Here is a 20,187-nt window from a genome sequence, read left to right as displayed (position 1 = left end):
ATTTGTTACTTAGAATGAATCCTCACTTGTGCCTTCATTGGGTTGGTGCCATTAAAAATTACAAGCCATTAGCAGAAAGCATACAAAAGCTACAAGTTGATGCAGGTGTTTTGTTTCTTTATTTTTGGTCTTTTTTAGACAGGGTTTCTTTATGTAGCCCTGGTGGTTCTGGAACTTACTCTATTGACCAGGCTGGCTTTGACCTTGGGGGCCTGCCTCTGCCTCTGGAGTGCTGGGTTTAAAGGTGTGTGCCACCAATGCCCAGCATAAGGTAGGTCTTATTTTATTTTCTTGGTACAAGTCACACAGTGTGCCTTATGTGTGTAGGACAGGCAGCTCTGGCCAGTAGAAATTCCAGAGGAAAGGTGTGGATAGGTCAGAAGATGCTTTCCATTGGTACAGCTCTTACGCAGCCATAAAGGAGAGATCTACCTTCACTGCTCTTCTTGACATTTAAAATATGTTAAATATTGCCCTATAGAACATGCAAGTGGTTACATTTTACACTTGAATCATAGAAATATGTAAGACTTACCTTGCTAAGAGTTGTATCCATTGCTTTTCCTAAATTTTATTTCCATTAAAGACTAGCTTTATGGAGTGGAATATGGAGGGAAATACCTAGACAGAAGCACTACCACCTTCATTAAAAGCATTGCTTGAAGATTTTTTTTTTTACTGTAGATTTGTTTCAATCACATGATAGCTACCCGTGTAATGAGATTCTTTTTTATTTCATTAGCAGCCACCAATAAAAAAATTTGCCCGAAATATCAAGTTCCTTTGTTTTTGTGTATAACATATATAATAACATACTAGCTCCCCCCCACCCCCCCCGCCATACACACACAAATCAGAGAACACTGTTCTAAGGAAAGAACACACCCAGCTAAATAAGCACACCTAGCTAGACATATATTTCTTTTTTCACTATACTTTCCCTCCCCGCCCCTCTATCTTGCCTGTTAGCAATTAAGTTCACCCTCCTCTGAACCTCATACAGAGCATAAAACCATCTGCTTCATTAGTATTTCCATGTGTGCTGCGAAATACCACACATGGTATTTCATGTCATGCCAGGGTATAAAACAAAAGTCTGCTTTCCAGCAATTTAGTTTAAAATAGGAACTGAGGCATGACAGCAGATAAAAAAGGAGGCTTTGCATTGAGTTTCAAGGCAGTTTGGGTCAGATAGTGCATTCTAGCCAGTCTTGAGATACCGAATGAGATGCTGTCTCAAAGTAATACAAAATAAACAGTCCTCAAGGATAATTTAAATACTCCTAATTAGAAGATTCTTTTAAAGAAAGTTATTGACTTTCGTTTATTAAGATGTATTGTGTGTGAGTGTACATGCCACAGTGCCTGAGGGTAGGTCAGCAGGCAATAGGTAGAAGTCAGTCTTTTACTTCCCTTACATAGGTGCCAGGGATTGATCTCAGGTTTTCAGGTTTGGCTGCAAGTGTCTGTGGAGTTATCTCACTGGCCCACAGAGGATTGTGTAAAGAATTGCTTTCCACATTTTGTCTCTTGCTTCTCAGCCCACCATGATATTTTACTTCTCCACAGAACTAAATCAAAGGAGTCAGCCAATCATTGGGCTGAAGTCTGTGAAATGGAGCCACATAAATCTTCCTTTCCTATAAGCTGTGTGTATCTATTACAGTTTGTCAGTGATAAAAAGCTAACTAATACAGATTTTGCTTTGTTTTGTTTTGCTTTTTTCCAAAGAAGTTTCATGTTCACGGCAGCACTAAGGAACAGACTGGTACCAGTTATCAACGTCTGGTCTGTAAGTCACAGTTTGCTTTGCAGCTGACTTTTGGTGTTCTGTGTTCTTAGTTTATAAATATAAGAGCGTTCACCTGCCACAACAGAGCATCCCACAGAACTGTCCATCTGCCACCAGTTTTGTCCCTGTCACCGGTGCCCTGGGCAGTTTCTCAACCTCAGCTGTCCTCATCATCTTGCTTTTTCCAGCATTATATGTAGTTGGATCCTTTCTGTGTAGGCTCTTTCCCTTTAGCTGTGTAAGTTCATGGCTCTCCCATGTTCTGTTCATGGCCTATTAGCCCTCAGTAGCCATCCCTGATCTGTGTGCACCAAAGTTTCTCTCTCCCCTCTCCCTCTCCCTCTCCCTCTCCCTCTCCCTCTCCCTCTCCCTCTCCCTCTCTCTCTCTCTCTCATTTTGGGGGGAGTTTCCAAGACAAGGTTTCTATGTATAACAGTCCTGGTTTTCCTGGAATTTGCTCTGTAGACCAGGCTGGCCTTGAACTCATCTGCCTGCCTCTGTCTCCTGAGTACTGGGATTAAAGATGTGCACTGCAACCTCCCGGCCAAGGCTTGCTTATTCCTCAAATTTCTTGCTGAACAGTTTTTAAGCTTTGACAGCTCTATGGAACACCCAGCACGTGTGTTCAAGCTTAGTGTGGGTATGCTTTGGGGTCATTTGGGTGAACACCACAGAGTGAGACATTTTGTTTTGTGGAAAACTAGGCCACACAGTGCTACCTCTGCACTCTGCCAGCACTTAGTCCTACTGCCCAGTACTTCAGTGCCTCTCCAGTGTTTCTTTGATGTCTGTGCTCCTATTCGAATTCCATGAGGCTGTTGTATCGGCACCTCTTCACATGCTCATGGCCACCTGTATATCTTCTTTAAGTGCCACCTTCTTGGCTGACATTGTAACCAGGATATTTATTTCCTTACTATTAACTTTTCGCAGGTCTTTGTTTTCAGAAACAATCCTTTATTAGTAGAATGTCCTGTACACACTTCCTCCCAGTCTGTGAGTTGCCTTCTCATTCTACTGATGTCTCATTTTTGTAACCCACTGTCCCTTGTCTCGGCCACCAAAATTTCTATGTCACATCCTGTGTATTTTTCAGTGAGCTGATGAAGCCCCTTTGTCTACAGCCTCCTGAATTGTGGCAGTGCTGAACTCACAGCATTCATTTTCTGCAACTCTGCATCTGTTGCATTTGAATTAAACTCTAACATCTGTACTTAACTCTTTAGGAGTTCTCTCTTTTTAGTACCCAGTTTGTGACATGTCAGACAGATGTATATTTTGGGGAAGCAACCTATACATTTTGGTGTATGCCTGAATAACACAGTGGTGGCCAGTGACATGGTTGGCCACCGAGCATTATAGGCATTGGTTTTTAGTGTAGCGATTTGTTGATTGAAGACCTACCTTCAAAATCTTTATTTCACTTCATTTATTGTAGTTAAAATGCTGTGCTAATTGACACACTAGCCAGAAAAGTAGTACTTTTACTAAAGCATCCATGCATGTTGATAATCAATGCAAAGGAATATGTATTATGAACTATTTCTCTCCAATTATAAAAAGTACAGAGTTCTGAAAAGAGTAAAATACTGTAAACTAAATGCCTACAGAAGCAAAAACAAAACAATCATAGGAAGCAGACTACAACAAAGAGTCCAGTTGGTAGTAAGAAGTGTGGATCATATGGCAGGCTGTTGTAGCTCTCATCTGGTGCTGGGGCCTATGTCAGAACTTGGTCTGGGGCCTCTTTTGTACCCAGGCAGCAATGGCAGGAATAGCTTGGACTTTCTTCCTCAATAATGCGAGCCTGGGGTGGATGTCCAACAAGTCAGGCTTTAAGACCAATAGCGTGGTGCTGCAGATATCCCAGTAGAAGTCTGCCCAAGTTACCTGTTTCAAAGAAAACCAAGACTTGCTATTGATTATAAAAAAGCTATGAACATTCTAAAAGTAAGCTTAAATTCTTACTCTAAAGAAATGTTTCAATTTAAAAACAACTCTCTGTTAGTACAGAAGCTGAGTGTGTGATAAAATTAGGAAGGGACAAGCAGCACAGTACCCGAGGGACATAGGGATACTGTCTGTGACTTGGTAGAGGTGCCCAAGATAGGTGGTTTACAGTATACAGTCCAGTGCTGTACTGTCTTGAAGCCAGGTCCAATTTGACAATACATTTTCAAACGATGTAAGACACAGATTTCCATCTGTTCCAAAAGCCCTTTGTACGATAAAGCAAAGCAGGCTCTTTACAGGTGTGTACATGCCAGAGTACATACTTTAACTCTTGAAATTGAGAATAATGTGCTCCTTTGTATGCCACAGTGATTCCACACCTGTCTTGCAGATATCCTGCTCAGGGGTCTGAGATTATTCTATTATGTTGTCTACCTTGTTTCTTTGTGGTGTAAGGTATAAAGCAATAAACAGTGTATGAGTTATCCCTTCAGGGTCTATAATTCTAAGGAAAAGATTTTGGGTAAAATCCATTATCTTTGCAACATATAAAAACAAGTAACTATATAGGTATTTGGCCCTTAATGGAATACTGAAGTGGCCAAGGTGAAGGGTACAGCCAGCCTTAAACCTTAGTCAACTGAGTGTTCTCTATTGTTAGTTGAACTTCATCTGTGGAGTATTACATTGGTTCTATGATCACATTAGCAGAGTGAATTTTTGCTCTTGGAACTCCCTCTGGAGATGGGGTTGCCTGAGGTGGTAGAATGTTTCCACAAGGCTGGCTACAAAGTGGAATTTAAGTCTGGACTAAACTTGCTTGTGTGTGCGTACTTTATGCATGTGTGCACAGTTTGTGTGTGGCTGCTGTCATCTAAGAGAGATTGCTGCTCAGAGAATTTACACTTCAGCTAAGAAATCTTCATCAAGTACCTATTGTGTGTTGTGCCCACATCTAGGTGTTAGGGACAGTAGAGAGCAAGCTGGGATGCAATGCCCTCCTCTGATGCACACTTGTTTGTTTGTTTGTAGTTCTGTGTATCAAAATCAGGGCCTTCAAATGCCACTGGAGCTCATCCCCAGTCTGGGATTTTGTTTTAGCAAGAGTAAACAGTGAGATGGCTGATGAAGAAAAAAAGGAATGACTAACGTGTGCAGGGGAACTCTCTAAGAGCTGATGTGTATTGACCAAGGGTCCAGACATCCAGTCTTAGCAGGTTTTAGCTGGGAGTGTGACATGTCTAGTTTGGAACATTGAAGAACAGACAGAGAGAGAGAGAGAGAGAGAGAGAGAGAGAGAGAGAGAGAGAGAGAGAGAGAGAGAGAGAGAGAGAGAGAGAGAGACAGAGACGGGAGGGAGGGAGGGTGCTCAGGAATGGGAATGGAGTGGTTTACAAAGGGAATATGTAATAAGAATTTTTTTTAAAAATCAGTTATTAGAAATACTCAGGAAATAGGGAAGGGAAAGGACAATTTAGAAAAGGAAAGTGGGAGAAAGTGAGGGGCTGTGTAGTGTGCTGGAAAGCTGAGGAGGTGTAGGAACAAGGTAGGCTGATCAGAGCCACCCAAGCCACAGACAGCACCCTTTCTCTTTATCTTCCACACACAGTAGCCCCACAGGCTGAGAAGCCCCACCTCCACCAGCACTGAGGTAAGTGAGATTTGATTTGGGTGGGTATGTTCCTGCTCCAAAAGCATGCCTGTACGCATCTGCCCATTGTCCCTCTGTGATATGAGTGTTTTCTGGCAGCTGCTAGCTGGGCCCATTGCTTCTTTGGGGTTGGAAAGTGATAACATTGATTCTAATCCTGTATTTATGACTAGGGTACTTTTCTGACAAGAAATGTGTACTGCCTGCAGGAAAAGGCAGAAGACCAGGCCTCTCATATTAGTGTCTGTTCTTGAGAGGTTTCTGTCTTTACAGCAAACATGGAGCTGGGTTTGGGGCTGTGTTGTGTGTTTGGATATAGCAGAAGTTATCATAAGCTCCTCTATTTTGTTTTGAGTTGTTTGAATTTGCTGTTGTTAATATTCTCATCGAAGCCTGTATTGCTCCATCTCTAGTCATTCCTGGGCTGACTTCTGAATCCTTTGATACCCAAAATAACAACAACAAAAAATGGAAATTTATATACGTCCAGTAGGAAAAAGTATATTTCTTTTCTCAACTTGGGAATAAGTCATGAAGGGGAAGCCTAGCCAAAAACCTTGTATTGTAAGGCGTGTCCCCCTTAGGCTAATATTGACTTATTTGCGCTCCTCGCTGGAACCTTGGATTTGTAAGTTCCCTTTTCTTTCCTTTATTAAAACTGAAATATATATATATATATATATATATATATATATATATATATATATATATATATTAAAGCTAGTCTGGTGAATCATAACTGCCGATCAACCACGCACCTTCAAAGTCATTTGTCCACTGGTGTGGGATGCCCTTCTGTATGCTGTGTTTTATTAACATTGGCTGATTTGGCCAATAGCCAGGCAGAATAGATCCAGGTCAGAAATCCAAATAGAGATAGAGAGAGAATGTGGAGTTGGAGGGATGCCAGCAGATGCCAGGGAAGCAAGATGTGAGGTAGCAAGCTGGGAGCCTCATGGTAAAATACAGAATAATAGAAATGGGGTAATTTAATTTTTAAGAGCTAGCTAATAATAAACCTGAGCTGTTAGGCCAAACAGTTTGTAATTAATATTAAGCTTCAGAGTGGTTCTTTGGGAACTGGTGGGTGGGAGAGAAACATCCAACTAGTCTACAAATCCCCAGTTCCTTATTTAGGAGACTAGAATCTGGATATAAGGAATACTCATGATAACTGGATTATCTTTGTCTCCTCTTCTTCCACTCCAAAGAGCCTGCTTCTTAGTAACCTCAAGTGTGATTTCTGATTACTGCACTCCCCTGTGTACAAATCATAACGTCATTAAAACAATACCAACAGTGCCCCAAACTGCTAATAGTTCTACTGACAGTGGCATGTGGGTTTGTTTTTCTGAGGATCCTATCATGGGTCTGACTGTAGTGAATTGGCATGAAAGGTGTTTCCTGGGGCTGAGGAGATGGTTTGGTTGAAAACGTGTTTGCCGTGCCAGCATTGTGAGGAGCCAAGTTTGAGCCCTAGAACCCATGTACAAAAGCTGGATGTCATGGCTCAGTCTTGTGATCTCTGCACTCACTGGGAAGCCAGAGGCAGGAACAGCCTTGGGGCTCAGGCCAGCCAGCCTTGCCTGACTGACTGGTGAGCTCCAGGTCAGCAAGGGATCCTGTTGCACTAAACAAGATGGACAATGTCTGAGGAATAATGTCTGAAGTCAACCTGTGGCCTCCACATCATCCTCCCACAGATTCCACACACATGTGCACATGTACACATACATGCTCTAAGTAGTTCTTAGGTTAACTTTTTAAAATTATTGTATATAATTATAAAAAGTGTTCCATGAATCCATATCAGATCTGTGTAGAGAGTAAGTTTAGGGAAGTTTGGTGTTTTTTTTCCTCTCTCTCTCTCTCTCTCTCTCTCGTAGTTTCTGAGTAATATCTATCTGCACCCCATTCTTTCTTCTTTCCTTTTTGAGACAGGGCTCAGGTCACCCAGCCTGCCCTCAAATTGCTGTGCAGCCTCTCATGTGCTGGGATGACAGACAGATAGACATGACCATGCCTGGCTAGAACAACATTTTGTTCTGTAAGGTTTTAGTTTATCATCTTATCTAAATACAAGTGCTGGTATTTTTAAACATGGCATGTACTCACATAATCACCAATAAACCACTCTTTGTCCCCTAAGTATGTGTCCAAATCTTTCAGAAGAAGAGGCGCATGACATGTGAGCAACTCCTTGAAGGTCCGTTCCTAGGAGAGAGCAGATATCCTCGTGAATGATGGGAAGAATCAGTGTAGTCTCAACAGCAGCTCAGAAGGGATGAGAGTAGATAGGCATTTGTTCTTCCCCGTTATGACCGCAGAGAGACACAGTCATCTATTACTTAAGTTTTTAAAATACATTTATTTTGTGCATAGGGTGTGTGTGTGTGTGTGTGTGTGTGTGTGTGTGTAAGTGTGTGTGTGTGTGTGTGTGTGTGTGTGCACTGTGCTGCAGGCAGTGCCTATGTAGAAACCAGAAGGCAACTTTCAGGAGTCAGTCTCCCCACCCAGGTCCTCAGGCATAGCAGCAAGCTGAGCCATCTCACCCACGCTATTACTCATTTTAAAATATTTTTGTTACCAGTTTCATTATGTAGTTTGATCACCTGTGGTATTTCAAACATTTTATATACATATATTTATACACATACATATGTCATATTCCTGCATTCATTTTCCAGTATTTTAGACTGGTAGTTTCTTTCATTTGTCTACTGTGAACAGTGCCACCATAAACAATGGTGCACAATTGTCTTTGTGGTGTGCTGATATGGCTGCCTTTGGTAAATACTCAAGAGGTACGTAGGCAAGTCCTGGTAAATCAATTCTGCTTTTATGAGAAACCCCCATGATTTTTCATCTTAGTTTATTGTAATAAAAGGTTATTAAATTTTGATCTCTAAAATTTCATGGTAACACAGGGCCCTTAAAGTTACATAACTTTAAGGAAGTAGATGTGCTGGGTTCTCCGAGGCTGGACACTCCACTTCTGTTTCTCCCCTCATTATTGCACTTGATGGATATAAAAGGCTCTAATGAATCATGACACCCGTGGGGCCTTAGCATAAGCGCTGTCTGCCTTGCATATCATACATAGGACACATCAAACTTGACCTTTTGGTAAGTTCACTGCTATAAGCAAATATTATCCCGAGAAAGGAAGAGAAGGTCAAGACAGATGCCTTCTTTATTACACATGTATGTTTTATTAAATTGGAAGGCCAAAGTAATTTATTCAGCGCCTCCTTCTTAGTAAGAAGTGGTTGTACCTGCTGGACACGGTGGTACAGCCTGCGAACTCATCTCCCTGGGAGGCTGAGGGCTGTAAGTTCTGGGCACCATAGCAAAACTCACAAGATAAAACAAACGCTAGCAACAACAAAGAACTGTTCTGAAAAGAACACTTTTGGGGTTAGTTTGCATCAGATATGAACATTAATTAGTCGAGGCTAGCCTGGATCTCTTGGACAACTGTACACAGTGGGGACCTGATGTGGCTTTGTGAAGGCCATGTGTGCTTTCTAATGGTCACATCCACATTGTTAGGTTCAAATAAGAATTTGTAATATGCAAAGTAGTGATCACTCCTTTAGCTTAGATTTTCTTTATAACTTGTTGAATTATTTCCAACTAATAAAATCTAAATTACTACAGATAGCATAATCATTTCTTAAGGTTCATTTTTAAATAACATGAAGTTTAATAGTTATATCCTTTGTTTTAAGTGTTTGTGTGTGCATGTGTGGGGGGGTCTTGTGCATGCTAGATAAACACACCATTACTGACCTACAGATCCTCTGCCCAATATGTGTTTTCTGTTTGTTCTAGATGGCTATTCTTTGACTTGAAGGACTAAGAAAGCATCCAAAAAGATGTAAAAGGTTGTCTGTTTCTCACTATATCTAAATTCTCACTACCAGTGCTACTCTGTGTTGAAACTGAAATATAAGAATTACCTCTGTCCTGTATGTCTTCTATCTCCACTCTGATCATCAGGCAAGGAAACAAATATAGACACATTGGGTAGCCAAATAATAAATACCCGCAATAATTTCAAAAGCAGCGCTAGTGACACGTTTCACTTAATCCTTTAAGATTGGAAATGGGCCTTGAGCGAGAAATGCAGAAATATCACCTGCATTTCTTTCGAGCAGATATAATGACTGTTTTCAGTGAGACTCGTGTGGTGGCCCACACCGGCAGTCCCAGCACTCTGGTGCAGGGACAGGAGGGCAGCAAAGTTAGCCTGGGCTGCAGAGCAAGACCCGGCCTCACCCCACAGGGTGTTTGTACTCCCATCTTACTGCAGTTACTTTGAGTTTGAAATTTCCACTTGACCACAAGGTGGCAGCAACTGACCCTGCTGCCTAAATAGCTCAAAACAAACTTTTCGTTGATGGCATACGCCGTAGCTATTGTCAATGCCTCTGCTACATTTTCTTTTGCATAATTTGGACCTGAATCTGGGTTTCTGTGTCTTCTGAACGTGGTTTGAGATATGGAAAAGCCTCGACTACTGTGTTACTCACAACGCTAGAGTATTAGTTCTATCACCAATGGCCAGAGATACTCTCCTCTGGTAGTGTATACATGTCCTCTGTCATGGGTCCTTGGTCACAGAAAGACAGAAAACAGAGAAAGGCAAGCTGAGAAGGTGGCAGACTACCTAGCAGAGAGGTCTTTGGCATACTGGACTAAAACCTTTATACACTTTCTTTTTATTTTGGGGAGCATGACATATTTGTCTGTGTGTTAATGATGATATGTAAAATAGGTGTCACACCTGAGAAATAAAAGGGCAAATTAACACAATGTTGAAACATATTAATAATAGCTGATGCTTAGTAAACACTTTCCACCTTGTTATATGTATATACACTGCCACTGAATGCTCTAAATGTGCTTTAAAGGAGAGTCCATACCTATACTTCACAAACAAATAATTTGAACTGTAAAAAGGGAAATAAATATCAGTGGGAAGAAGGCAATGTGATTCGCCCAGTGTAAGACCCCAGAGCCCAAATACAATTATGTCAAAAAGTCGTTTTACATTTATGTCATCAAAGCTGAGCTTTTCAAGTTTTTGTGTGGGTGCTCTCTCTCTCTCTCTCTCTCCTCTCTGCTCATATTCCTAACATACCTTATTTATATAAATAGTATATTTATGTTCAAATATCTCCAATCAGAAGCTCCTAACCATGGAGATAGTGTTTATAATGCAGGGGTTTAAATAAAATTATGAAAGTACCATTGGTTGTTAAGGGCTGTGACGTTGGACTTGGGCTGTCTCTTTCATTTATAATTCTTATTTGTACCAAGAATTTAGGGCAGCTGCTGGTACATCACACCCATCCAGGAGTTATGACCGCGCAGTCTGAGAGTGACCACGTTTGTTTTCCTTTCACAGTACTTCCCATCTAAACACCTGAACCCAACGTATTTACACCTGTGAGGCCTCCATGCCTCGCCTGGGAAATAAGCCCTGTGGCAGTTCCCACAGACTTAACTACTGTTGAAGCAGTCAAGCTCCGTGTGATCAGACCATGGGTTCTAGAGGTTTTCCAGGTGAACTCAAGTCTCTTTCTTACCCTTGTTTGACTCTGCACACCTTCCAAACTACTCTGGTTGCCTCTTTGTCTCCAAAGATAGCTTAACAATGATAGCTTTGTACTGGAGATCGCATGTCAAGGGGATGAGAGCAGCCCCTGGTGGTAGGATCTGGTAATGCAGAATTCTGGCAAAGGAGTCAATGAACAGTGTTGGCCATTAGAGGGCACTAAGACAATTGGTTAAATAATAAAACCTATTACTTATCATGGTGATACTTTCTGTTGAAGAAGTCATGTGCCAACTACATTTTTTTCTTTTTTTTACTTTTTTTTATTTAAAAAATTTCCATCTCCTCCCCTCTTCCTCCCCCTTCCCTCCCCTCCCGCCAACTACATTTTTAAGATGAGATTGTGGCATGTATCCCAAAGGAAGCCAGTAGAGGACTGGAATAAAGAAATTGTATAAAGGTGATGTGTTTGACACTTGTATATGTTTATTTCCATCCTAATTCAATACTAGTGCACATGCTTTATAAGATGAAATCTGTATGGAGGTGGAAAAGGGAGTGAGGACCAGAGCAAGAGGTAGAAACTAACCCTGTGTATAGTCAGGATACAGCCTGGAACTGAGGGGGCGGGAAGCTGAGGCTGGAGGGAACGGCCAGAGAAGCAGCTTCCAGAGGCTTCTCCTTCATTTCAGGCTAATGGACATGATCTCATCATTCTCTCCAGGAGGCTAGAGGGGCTAAAATAGCTTCCATGACAGAGGGTATCATGGAAAATGTACTAATAATAGAAGTATGGGGGCTGGAAAGATGGCAAGAGGTTAAGAGCACTGGCTCCTCTTTCAGAGGATCCAGATTCAAGTTCCAGCATCCATATGGCAGCTCACAACTGTCTGTAATTCCAGTCCCAGGAGCTCTGACACCTTCACACCAACGCACGTGAAATAAAGTTAAATAAATTATTTAAAAAAAAGAATAGAAGAATGGTGTGCATATGTTCTCACTGAGCAGTAAATTCTGAAGTCACCATTTGTCTCTTCTCACTGTCTAGATGACAGTGTTCTCTGGGCTCTTCCCATCACAACAACAGACACTGGGAGCCAGAGACATTGGAAGAACCCCAATAAGGAAACTGACATTCAAAGTCAATAAGCTATTCACACATGTACAGCTTCCCATGATCCACAATCCCGCAGCCCACCGTGGATTCTAGAGGGTGGCCAAACCCTGACAGGGACTATAGCAAACTGGAAGGAAGGGAACTTGGCACAGACAAGCAATGGGAGGGCAGATGACAGTATATTCATAAAATAATCATAAAATATCATCACAAGCAAAACAAAGCACTACATAAAAAGAATCTAGAGATGTGTCAAGCAGGGCCCAGTGAGGTGGGAGGCAGGATATATAATCAAAATACATAACATACATGTATGAAATTGTCAAGAAATAAAAAGATTTTATATTTTAAAACCTGATAAGTTTTTAAAATTTTATTGGTTTTTATTGAGTTCTACATTTTTCTTTGCTCCCCTCCCCGCCTATCCCCTCTCCTTCAACCCTCTCCCAAGAGGTGGAAATTTAGAACTCTGGTTGGGGATTTCTTTCAGAAAGTACAAAAGTGAAAAAATGGAAGGTATAAAAGATCTCAGCCTCTCAATAACAGGCATTCTGTGTGAGAAAAATTAGAAGATTAATTAATTAATTAATGGAGAGAGGCTAGTGACGGAATTTTAAAAGAATTTAAGGATATTTCTTTCACTTTTTTAAACATCTCAGGCTGAATGGACCCAAATGAGATGATGCTAGGCTGGGAGGAAGGCTCAGTTGATAAGGGGTTTGCTGCTGAAGCCTGGAGACTTGAACTTGGATCCTGTCTTCATAGGGTTTCTACTGCTGTGAAGAGACACCATGACCATGACATCTCTTATAATGGAATCATTTAGCGGAGTCTGGCTTACAGTTCCAGAGGTTGTTGTTGTTGTTGTTGTTATTATTATTAATTATTTTATTTTATTGTCATGGCAAGAAGCATGGCAATATACAGGTAACTGGTGCTGGAGAATGAGAATTCTCCATATTGATCCACAGGCAGCAGAAGGAGACTATGTGCCACACTGGGCATAGCTTGACCATATGAGACCTCAAAGCCTGCTTCCAGTGTCACACTTCCTCCAGGAAGGCCACACTTCCTAATAGTGCCACTCCCAATGGACCAAGTACTCAAACACGTTAGCCTGTGGGAGCCATTCCTACTCAACCACCACAGGTCCCGGATGCCCAAGGAGAAACCAGGCTCTCTAACACACAGCTGTAGCCCCAGCACTGCAGAGCAGAAATGGAAGGGTGTGTGGGTTTGTAGGCCTGTCAATCTAGCTGAATTGGTGAGTTCCAGATTCAGGGAGTAACTGTCCCAATAAGTAAGCTGAGGAAGCATGGATAAGTAACTGGACTTGGACCTCTGATCCACACAGGCATGTGAACACATATGTACACTCAGACAGACTCAAGAAAGAAAAAAGATGGTGCCTGAACTCGCCATTCTATTCCTTTCTTTCCTATTTCTATGTTTTGCTTGTTTATTTGGTGAGACAGGCTCTCAGTATGTAGCCTTGGCAGGCCCAGGGCTTCCTATGTGGACCAGGCTGACCTCAAACTCATAGAGATCCGCCTGCTTCTGCCTCCAGAGTTTTGGGGTTAAAAATGTGTGCCACTGTATACAACAAAACTCATCATCTTAAACATATAGAACTGTAAAGAAAATAGATTGGCTTAAACTTATTAACAGCTGAGTGCCTTTGGCATCTTCAGGTGCTAATGAAACATTGCTTGCAGCCCAGGATTTCTTACCCAGCTCTCTTAGGCTTTCCAGTGCTGTCATAAACATTGTGATCGAAAATAACTCGTAGGACAGGGCTCATGTCATCTGACAATTCTCAGGTTACAGACACTCTGTCACTGAGGGAACGCAGAGCAGGAACTCAAGGCAGGATCTGGTAGCAGGCACCATAGCGGACACTCAGCGAGGGGAGGAATGCTGCTTCCTAGCTCACTCCTATGGTTTTCTCAGTGTGTCTTCCCATAGCATCCAGGGCCACCTGCTCAGGAATAGCCCCAGCCACAACCAGCTGGGCCCACCCCATCATCACTAATTTAAATGTTTCACTGCATTGCCTCCATTCCAGTCTCAGTTCTCAGTTGTGGTTCCTTCTTCTCAGACGACTCTAACTTGTATCAGGTTGACGAAACTAACCAAAAACTAACCCAAAAACTAACCAAAGCATCAACCAAACTATAAAACTGGGTAAAAATTCAATTGAAGAAAATTGCAAACTAATAGAGCATCAAAGTTTTGATTTTCTTTGATTAGTAAAGCTATTGGTAGACTGTTTCACAAACACATGAGCACAGAACAGGAGGCGGAACCAGGAAAAGGCCGAAAGAAGCACTCAGGATGTTAATGAAAACCTCAGGATGGTAAGCGTGCACCGTGTGCGCAGGGAAACCAAAGCAGGTACACAAGATGGAGAAGCCTGTGTATCTTGTTACCATCACACCTTCTCTTAGTGATGTGATCTTTGAAGTCCTAGAGGAGCTGCTTGAAAAAAACAATGACATACACAAGAAAGAAGGCATCACCCTGGAAACAAGACTCAGTCCCAGAAGCAAGGCCTGACAGGGATGGTGTCACAGGAAGGCCCAAGACAAAGGTTCTCTAGAAACCCATGGGGCTAGAAGGCCTCGAATACAGAGAGCTCAGCAAAGTGTCAGAGAGGCAGCTGCACCCAGAACCCCTGAAAAGAGAAGGCAGGCTGATATCATTGACTTTGAGGAAAATGTCTACCAGACAGTGTAGAAAGTTTGTAGAAAAAAAAAAAAGGTAAAATGAATTAAGGAAAGGTAAAAACCTGACTTTGAGGAGAAAAAGTAAGAAATGAAGTATTACTGAAACACTACCATGCCCAGTCTGTATTTGCATATACAAAGCTATATAATCCTAGAAGATTATTTTAGCTCAAAGATTTTTATTATCACCATGTAGAGAACTTAGGGAAAAAGGAGCAGAGAAGATGACAAAGGAAGAGATTAATTCCCAGCTAGATGTGGTGTTGTACTCCTGTAATTCCATCACTTGAGAGGACCAGGAGTTAAAGTCATCCTCAGCTAGATAGTGAGTTAGGGGCTAGCCTCAGCAATAAAAACTGTCTAATAAAAAGAGAAGGAAAGAGATAAAATCTTACAGATTCCTTAAGACGTCTATAAGAACTTTCTACAGTTGGTAAATCAAATTATATTTGTATATGCTACAGAAATATAATGGCACACATTCTATAGTCTACATAATGAACTATTTCAAAGAAAGAGAGAGAGAGAAAGGGAGAGAGAGCCTTAAATGGTAACATGATTCAGTAGGTAAAAACACTTGCCACCAGATGCGATGATCTGAGTTCATCCTGGACACCTACATGGTAAAAGGAGAGAGCTAGCTCCCGAAGGTTATTCTCTGACCTCACATCTATAATGTGACTTGCATGGGTATGTACGTAATACACATGTGCGCACGTGCGCGCGCGCACACACACACACACACACACACACACACACTTTTAAAAAGAGAAGAAAAGGAAGAATGGAGAAAGGAAGGTGTGTAAATAGCAGAGAATAGCAGAAAGTATTAAAAGCTGGATCTGTGGGCTGGAGGGATGGCTCCTGGGTAAACCACTTACTGCTCTGCATAGGAACTAAGCTTGCTTCCAAGCACCCACAGGACAGCACTCAGCCATCTGGAACTCTGGTTTCCAGGGACTCTCTCTTGTAGCTTGGGCAGGATCCTGCATGCACATGGCATACATGCATTCCCAGGGGTTCACATGCATAGACATTTTTAAAGAGTGTTTGAGGCAGGGTTAGCACAAAGAACGGCAGGAAATCATTGACTTTGCCTTCATTTTTAAAGGTATATATTCCATATATATATATATATATATATATATATATAGTACATCATATTACATGAATTAAAAATAATTTTGTAAAGCCCTGTAAGCAATTTCTAGTGGTGATACATGGTTAGCCCCAGTTACGACAGTAAGCTTATCACATTACTTTTACAGCCTGATTTTTCTCTGCCCACGGAAAAAGGGACATGAAATCGTCCAGTGTGTCCACCAGAGCATCAGCTTGGCATTGGTCCAATTCTGTCTTCCCAGCCAGATCTATGGAATAGAAAGAGGCCATTTTGCATCTACGAACATGCTCACTTTAATTTACTATTAACATGTCAAATAGGCAGCCTAGCCATACTTGAGAAAGCAAAACAGTGTAAAACAGTTGTAAGGCAGAAGACAGGGGCTGGAGGTGGAGCTGGGAAAAGATTCTCGAAGTCTATGCCCTATTATTCTTTGCACAGTGTAAAAAAGCCTGGGGAAAAATGACCCCAGATTTCACCGTAAAATTTCAACTTTAAGCCAGGCAGTGGTGGTGCATGCCTTTAAACCCAGCGCTCAGGAGGCAGAGGCAGGAGGATCTTTGTGAGTTCGAGGCCAGCCTGGTCTACAAGAGCTAGTTCCAGAACAGGTTCCAAAGCTACAGAGAGACCTTGTCTAGAAAAACAAAACAAAACAAAACAAAACAAAAAAAAACAAAACAAAAAAAGAGAAAAAAAGAAAAGAAATCAACTTTAAAAATGATAGAATATCTTAATCCTGGGATAACAAAATGCTTGAGCCAAACAGAGCTCAGTCATGCGACTGTAAGCATTTCAACATGAAGGTGATAACCATGAAAACTGCAGCTGCATCCTGGGAGCTGGGGCTACCGATGGTCAGATACCCACTGATGTTAAACTGTCTGAGGCTGCCATACATTGTTTCTGGTTTTTGAATGGCATGTTCTGTCCAGTCATTCCCTTCAAACTAAAACATTTCCTTCAGGAAGAAAGACGAGGTCCAAGAGCCCATACCTTAACAGAAATTGGGAAGAAAAAGAAAAAGAAAAGTCACAAAAGCGTGCAGAATTCTTAAGACTTTTTCTTTTTAATTTTAATTTTTATGTGCATGAGTGTTTTGCCTGCTTGTGTATAAGTGCGCCACATGCCAGCATTCAGAAGAGGGCATGGAATCCCTGGAACTAGAGTTTCAAACAGTTTTGAACAGACTTGTGAGTGTTGGGAACCCAGTCTGGGTTCTCTGGAAGAGCAGCCAGTGTTCTTAAATGCTGAACCATCTCTCCAGCCCCAATGTACAAGATCTTCAAGGCCTTCAATAGAAAAAGAGTAAACAGTGCCTGGCAACTGTTTTTCACTCACTTGTTTAGTTTTTTTCTAATAATTTCTAAATAATTTTTCCTAAGTCGTTGAAAGTCTTGTAAACTGACTGCTTTTGCATAACTGTATTAAATTGCTAAGCATGAGGCATTCCCTGCTGATGATGCACGGCTTGTATAAACAAAGCCCTTGCTTCACATACTTGTAACTTCACGTGTGATTTCCAAGGACTGGTTTTCCTCACCAGCCTGAAAAAGCGTGTCACAGGTCCCTCATTTCCCTTCAGCCCTGGTTTGACTTCTGTGGTGCAGGCTTTAGCTGTTACTTCCGGGGAGCTAATGCCTCTGTGGACAATCCTCGTTCTAAATCCAAGAATCTCTCAGGCACCTTGGCAAATATTTGGAGCTGTTTTCCCTCCCGAACTTCCGGAATTAAATTACCAGGCACCACACTTCAAACCAACTGTTCCTTTTTTCATTCCAGGAGGGCAAGGCTCCTCCTACTTTGAGCTGGTCCTACAGTAGCTCCAGTGTGTATTGAACGAGAGAGACTCCTTGCATGCCTGGCTCCTCTGTTTGGCAAACCTGATAGGGCAAGGGGTATTGGCAACTGAGGGAAGTAGTTACAAAAAACAGAGAGGGCGAAGACGGGGTGGTAGTGGGTGTCCCCAATGTTCTGGGAATAACAAAGCCTGCCAGCTGTGCCTCATGCCCTTACCTGATGGAGGGCTTTCATTGGTTAATTAATAAAGAAACTGCTTGGCCCAATAGGACAGAACATAGGTGGGTGGAGTAGACAGAACAGGATGCTGGGAATGAGGCAGACACTTCAGGCAGTCTTCATAGTCAGTCGCCATGCTTCTCCTTTCCAAGACAGATGCAGGTTAAGATCTCTCCTGGTAAGCGACCACCTCGTGGTGCTACACAGATTACTAAATATGGGTTAAAACAAGATGTGAGAATTAGCCAATAAGAGGCTAAAACTAATGGGCCAGACAGTGTTTAAATGAATACAGTTTCCGTGTAATTATTTTGGGTAAAGCTAGCCGGGTGGCGGGACACAGCCCGCTGTTCCATCTACACTTACCTGTGGCCCAGCCCTTCAAAGGTTCTGTATACTTTCTCATAGTGTCCACACTCCTCTTTCTGATACCATTTGGACTACTTCAAAAACCTCTAATGTGTGACTGACAGTCTGTTCCATCAAGAACAAACTATCACCAGAACAACTGTCCTGTAATCATGCTTCTAGGTGTGCCACCTTTCTGGGTAACAACCTATACTATGTTAGGGACGTCCATGCCCTGGACTTTCTAACTGTGTCCATTGTATTTTGCTAAACAACCCTCTTTCTCTACCTTGCAAATATGAAGGTTCTTGTTTGTTTCTCTTGTGCCTTTTCCTCTCTACTTGTAATGCTGTAGTCTGGTGAGTCTGAGTGAGGTCCATTTGCCTTCTCAACACTATCTGGGAAATTCTTTTTTTTTTTTTTTTTTTTTTTTTTTTTTTTTTTTTTTGAGACAGGGTTTCTCTGTAGCTTTGGAGCCTGTCCTGGAACTAGCTCTTGTAGACCAGGCTGGTCTCGAACTCACAGAGATCCACCTGCCTCTGCCTCCGAGTGCTGAGATTAAAGGCGTGCGCCACCACCGCCCAGCTGGGAAATTCTTAATAATGCAAACTTTTTAGGGTCCTCCTCCAGCCTCCTGAATCAAATCTGGAAGCAAGGAAGAAGTGTTTGGAAGCCCTGAGGAGACTTTGATGCACACAAGAGTGGAGGACTTGGAACCTTAGGTATCCTCTGCCACTTGACTCCATTACCCTTCTCTCTTCTAAGCCCAACTTCCAGGACATATTCCATCTCCTTTGACTTTTCAGTACACAGTTTTTTTGTGTGCTTAATTTTTTAAAAAAAATTTATCTGATGTGTATTAGTGTTTTGCCCTTATGTATGGAAGGGTGCTTATCATGTGTTAAGCCCAGTACCCACAGAGGTCAAAAGTCATTTATCAGATCCCCTGGAACTGGAGTTACAGATAGTTGTGAACCACCTTGTGAATGCTGAGAACTGAAACCAGGTCATCTGCAAGAGCAATGAGTAATTGTTGTGGGAGGCCACTTATTCGTTTCCTGGCCACCCAGCAGCACAGACCCAAAATAATCACACAGAAACTATATTATTTAAAAACACTGCTTGGCCCATTAGCTTTAGCATCTTATTGGCTAATTCTTACATCTTAATTTAATCCATTTCTATTAATCTGTGTATCACCATGTAGCTGTGGCTTACCAGGTAATATTCCAGCATCTGTCTCCAGCGGGGCTACATGGCTTCTCTCTGACTCTGCCCTCTTTCTCCCAGCATTCAGTTTAGTTTTTCCCACCTACCTCTGTTCTGCCCTGCTCTGCTATAGGCTCAAAGCATTTCTTTATTAATCAATGGTATTCTCAGCTTACAGAGGGGAATCCCACATCAAGTATTCTTTTTTTTTTTTTGGTTTTTCGAGACAGGGTTTCTCTGCAGCTTTAGAGCCCGTCCTGGAGCTAGCTCTTGTAGACCAGGCTGGTCTTCGAACTCACAGAGATCCGCCTGCCTCTGCCTCCCGCGTACTGGGATTAAAGGCGTGCGCCACCACCGCCCGGCTTCACATCAAGTATTCTTAATACTGAGCCAAGCTCCGGCCCCTTTTATGTCTTTAAAATAAACATCTTTGTTCCTAAAATGGGAATCTAATCCCTATGGGTCACTTGAGTACTCAGCATTCTTAGATCATAAGGTGGTAGTAGTGCAGTGAAATGGAAAGGCTGAAAGTGGAAAATGGTGATTCTAGGATGCTAATTAAAAAGAAAAAGGCTTTAAAAGATCCAAAGTTCTTGCTTTTTTACTGAAAAAAAAAAACTTAAAGTGGGAAGAGCAGGAGAGGGGAAGAAGGAAGTGGAGCATGATGATAGGAAGGCAGGGGCTGTTTC

At 42.0% G+C, this 20,187-nt stretch overlaps 1 protein-coding gene across 1 annotated transcript in view; it reads right to left on the bottom strand.

The window, feature by feature from the left end:
- Positions 1–3,206: 3,206 nt before the first annotated feature.
- Positions 3,207–20,187, bottom strand: part of Hpgds (hematopoietic prostaglandin D synthase) — a 28,456-nt gene continuing 11,475 nt past the window's right edge. The window contains exons 4-6 of the mRNA XM_038319190.1: positions 16,063–16,172; positions 7,512–7,610; positions 3,207–3,682 (exon numbers count right to left, since the gene is read on the bottom strand). Coding sequence (XP_038175118.1) covers positions 3,518–3,682; positions 7,512–7,610; positions 16,063–16,172 — 374 coding nt within the window. The 3' untranslated portion in view covers positions 3,207–3,517. The remainder of the gene's footprint in view (positions 3,683–7,511; positions 7,611–16,062; positions 16,173–20,187) is intronic.

Source organism: Arvicola amphibius, chromosome 2, assembly GCF_903992535.2.
Source record: "Arvicola amphibius chromosome 2, mArvAmp1.2, whole genome shotgun sequence".
Taxonomy (NCBI): Eukaryota; Metazoa; Chordata; class Mammalia; order Rodentia; family Cricetidae; genus Arvicola; species Arvicola amphibius.
The sequence above is the reverse complement of the archived record's forward strand: the minus strand, read 5'-3'. Positions and strand labels throughout refer to the sequence as shown.